Here is a 4572-nt window from a genome sequence, read left to right on the forward strand (position 1 = left end):
ATACGATTTTCCATTTTTTTTTGGGGGGGGGGGTCAAAGTAATCGTTTTTGAACTGCCCCACTCCCTCCTTTCTAAATTTTTTGAATCCGACACTCATAACTTTACGTTGTAAAATTTTATTCTTAATTAAATCACCTCAAATTTTGAGTAATTAATAACAGTGCTATTATGCGAATTGAACGATTCTTGTGTCTTAATATGGTTCCATACCGCTTTCCGTCATCGCTAAAAATTAACCGTACTGTATCGTTGATATTTTGCAGATACAGTACAGTTTCTGTTCATTTGCATAAGAAACGCCCACAAAAAGTGTTCTGTATCGCAGTTACAGTATGCTTGACTTCAAAGGAAAACTCGCCGAGTCATGTCACAACCAAATATAATTCAAGATATCAATTTCGTTTCCTGCACTTATGATCTCCTCCTGTTGCTTTCGATGAAATTTCCTGATACAGACTTAATACTAATAACACTTGAACTTTGGCTAAAAAAAATTTCGAACTAAGGGAATAGGTTTTTTTTCCTTTAATATGAAGCAAACCTTTTTACATAATCGGAAAGGTATAAAAGTGATGATTGCAAAGAATGCTTTTTGGCATTTATAACGAAATAACTGGTACGATTAATCATCTACTCCCCGCCCCTCTATTCAACCAAATTTTTATTCCTGAGAAAATGACGTGTAGGCTACAGCCTTTTTGCCTATATGGAATATATGCCACTGAATGTACCAAATCCTAGAAACGGAATTTTTTGGGGGTACCTACTAGTTAAAATGTCTGTGTAAATGTTATATATATACAGCTGAAACTTTCAATGAAATGAATTTTGTCAAAAATTAAACTTAGTTTATACAGTTCTTTTGTATAAACTACAATAAAACAAATATTTATATCCATATCTGTAGCCTACAGTGCACATTCAGAATACTGGAGGTTAAAATGTGAAGTACCTAACAATGAAGTACAAATTGGTCGAGGTTTGCCGAGTGGGTATGCTGTGTCAAGCTTCTCTATCAGCAAATTTATATTAAAAACAACTTTAATCCAATTTTTCAATAAGAGATGACAAAAATGTTCTTTCCACTAGTTAAGAAATATAGTGAAAATTTTCATGGTCATTCGCACAATAGGTTAAGCATTGATTCTAATGTTGTTATACTAGTATATTATATAACTTTGTGAAATCCGATAATCTGATTGGTCAATACGAAGTACTTATTTTTTAATAACGACCGCTGAAAGCGAATAATGACTCGCACGAGCTGCCTCGTTTTCACTTTCGCTTTAGACAAACATGGAAGTTCGCAAGTTGTAGGTAAGAAAAATTTAAAAGACACAGTGAAGAACTCTGAGGCTGATAATACAAAACAATTACAAGGATATCTGTCGCTATTTTTCGGGAATACTTAGCACATACCATTTCATGGTTGAGTTCAACTTTTCCACTCGGCGAGCAATATGATAATGATATGGGTTAAAATTTATTACCGAAACAATTTCCTCTGAGTGATATTCAATGAATTCTGAAACATTTACATTCAACTTATTTATGGTTAATACTATCTCTGTAAACATAAGGAAGATATACATTGCACTAAAAAAATTTTGGAAATTACTATTTATATAATATAATAAATATGGACTCAATGCACGGTCAATATGCATTTATAATGACCCAGGAAGACAGATATTGACCTCAGATACATGAAGTATATCGACCTCGGGCTAGCGCCCTCGGTCGATATACTACAGGTATCTTCGGTCAATATCTGTCATCCTGGGTCATTATAAATGCATATTGACCTACATTGAGTCCATATTTGTATAATATCATTAAGACCTATGGTGAAGAAGGCAATCGAGTCTGCATTTCTACAGGTTCGTTTCGTGAGTCTATCAATAATCATTTATTCCTTAAGAAAGTACAGAGTGTATAACTAGTCCAGATACTTAATAACTTTAATATTCTGCTCATCACACTCTCCAACCCAGAGGTTTTCGTCACTATCAATGCTGAGAACGAAGGGGTCTTTCAAACTGCAGTTGATGTAGCGTAAGAACTTCCCGTTCCTGTCGATCACGTGGACACAATCATTGTTGCGATCAACAACAAGTATACGACAGTAGTTGTCGGTGTCTATTCCATGTGGATAGAATTCTTTGTAGCTGCGAGAGAGACTTCCGGTGTAACGAAATCGGAATTCCCCGGACTTTTTGGTCACGATGACAGCTGAAGCGTTCCAGTCTGACACACAAATGTCCCCGTTTCCATTTTCGGTGATATACATGTTGTTCCGGCCTGTTGAAAATAGTGGCTTGTTGGTGTCATCATATTGAATCTCTTGCTTCAACTGTTCTCCCAAATATATACCAACTCGGCTCTCTGAATAGTCGTTTCGTCTCATGCAGACCATCAAATCATCGTCTGCATTGAAACAAAGGCCATACGGTATCCAGCCAGTCATGTTAACCAATTTTTGTATGCGCTTTTCTCTGAGTATTTTCACACATTCATCTGTTATGTGAGAAAAAGCCACATCGCCATTTTTATTCACAGCAATATCTTTCTGACTATTCCCCGAAGTCGCCGTTATGCAATCTAGCAGGTTGCCAAGTTTGTCGAACTGTTTCATTTTTTCGTCATCTCCATAGATCCAAACCTTGTCTGTGGACTCGCAGCAAATTCCTTTCAATTTTACGCTGTTGACTCTAAAGGTAGCTAAGAGTTCCTCTTTCTCAAGTAACACCCGAGCAGATATGGAGAAATCGCGGCCATCTTTGGTGATAGCAAACCCACGGAGAGTGACTCGGGTGGAAGGTGTGACAGTCACAAGCTGTCGCATGATTTCTTCTTCTTCAATATCCAGAGGAGCGATTTTTGCTGGGTTGATTTCTGTTCTGTTGGGAACAAGTCGCAATTCATCAACCCTAGACTCATATCTTAGAATGTTCAAAACATCTTCATCTTTTAAAAGGTTTTCATTTCTCTTTATTAATTTGTCCACATTCTGCAAGGTGGTGCGGATTTCATCAACATTATCCTGCATGATGTTCTTGTCTTCTTTTGTTCTGTCAGTTATGTCCTTTTCCATTCTGTCTATAGCTTTATCTATGATGTCATGCCATTTCCCTCCCAATTTCTGTAAAAAAATTCTTCCTTGTTCACTGTCTTGCATATACGTCAACAATCCGTCTTCAATTTCTTTAAGGACCTTTTCATATTCTTCTTTAAAGTGTCTTAATTCCTGCAAGTCCTCGCTGACAGCGCTCCGAGTTGTTTTATAAATTTCGGATAATTCCTCGGCGCTATGTCGTTTGTGATTTTTCAGCAGACAATGCGAACATATAGGAACGTGACAGTCCTGACAGTAGAGGTCACAGATTTTTTTGGGATGATCCTTGCAAAAATTTCCAACTCCTTCTGGAGAAGCCGCTCTCTGTGTATACGGTATGAGATCATGGTTTTTTAGAGTCGAACTTTTCTGCACATGGTGGCTTATACACTGCTCACAGAGGTTTACATTGCAACTTCTGCAGTGCATGGCAACAGCGTTACTGCACAGAGAGCAGCGTATGACATCCTGCGCCATCTTCTCCTGATCATCACTGCTAATCATCTTCACTATATCTTAAAAAGAAGGAGGACTCAGTATTATCAGAAATTACGTACTGAATAACTTCAATAAGCAATAACCAGTTAACTATGTAATAAATGGAATGTTTAGCGCTCTCAGTAATTTTTTTTAACGATAAATCTAACATCACTCAGAAACAGTCTTATTTTTTTAAAGTACCAATTTTATTCATTTCCATAATGTTCATTTGAAACGTTTTTGATCTGACCTTTCTTAAATGTTCACATATATTTTCTTGTTGAACTTTTTTATATATAACTTCCTTGTATTTAATGTTATTTGAAAATTAATATTTATCTTAAGAAGAACAGATTATTAAATTGGTCGAATTCTAATTAATTAAGCTCGATTCAAGATGACAATCGGGGATCATACCTTTCACTACACTCTTTAATACAAAATACCTTCTGTACTCACCTAGAATTGGTCACCTCGACCTGATAACATGTTAGAATGCTGTTTGACTGTGCTGTGTGTGTCGATGCGGATGTACATACATGTTCAGCTGTATCATACAGATGCGTTTTTTTTCCAGCTCGTTTTATAGCATAATCTAAAACGAAGACATGTCTTCATTCTCTGATCTGCTTCAAGAAGAGAGAAACACATTTGCCCAAAACACGCAAAATACTAAATAGTTGTAAAACTGTCTTGTTGAAATACAAAACACTGCTTTTTTTAAATTCGGAAATGCATGTCGTATGCGGGTCACTTTCAAAAAATTTCACTTTTTTGTCTTTTGATCAGAATGATAGGAAAAATATTCTTTAATGTGAAATTGTTTTTCCCGTTGGTTAATATACATGGTCATACAGCTTATATGTTATTTTATTTCATCTCTCAGACCTGTGTTTTATAAAAAAATATATATATATATATATATATATATATATATATATATATATATATATATATATATATATATATATATATA

The 4572-nt window shown here is 35.4% G+C and overlaps 1 protein-coding gene across 1 annotated transcript; it reads right to left on the reverse strand.

The window, feature by feature from the left end:
* Positions 1 to 1844: 1844 nt before the first annotated feature.
* On the reverse strand, positions 1845 to 4167 carry LOC134269575 (uncharacterized). The gene is made up of 2 exons (XM_062751778.1): positions 4056 to 4167; positions 1845 to 3631 (listed from the first exon to the last, which is right to left on the reverse strand). The coding sequence occupies exon 2, from the start codon at positions 3618 to 3620 to the stop codon at positions 1941 to 1943; it is 1680 nt and encodes a 559-aa protein (XP_062607762.1). The 5' UTR covers positions 3621 to 3631; positions 4056 to 4167; the 3' UTR covers positions 1845 to 1940.
* Between the last annotated feature and the right edge of the window lie 405 nt (positions 4168 to 4572).

Source organism: Saccostrea cucullata, unplaced genomic scaffold (assembly GCF_032062105.1).
Source record: "Saccostrea cucullata isolate Sc308-1 unplaced genomic scaffold, CSIRO_AGI_Scuc_v1 ctg262, whole genome shotgun sequence".
Lineage (NCBI taxonomy): Eukaryota > Metazoa > Mollusca > Bivalvia > Ostreida > Ostreidae > Saccostrea > Saccostrea cuccullata.

Excerpts from the sequence above, each read along its gene's own strand:
- LOC134269575 (XM_062751778.1), bottom strand. The coding sequence starts at position 3,620 with ATGATTAGCAGTGATGATCAGGAGAAGATGGCGCAGGATGTCATACGC.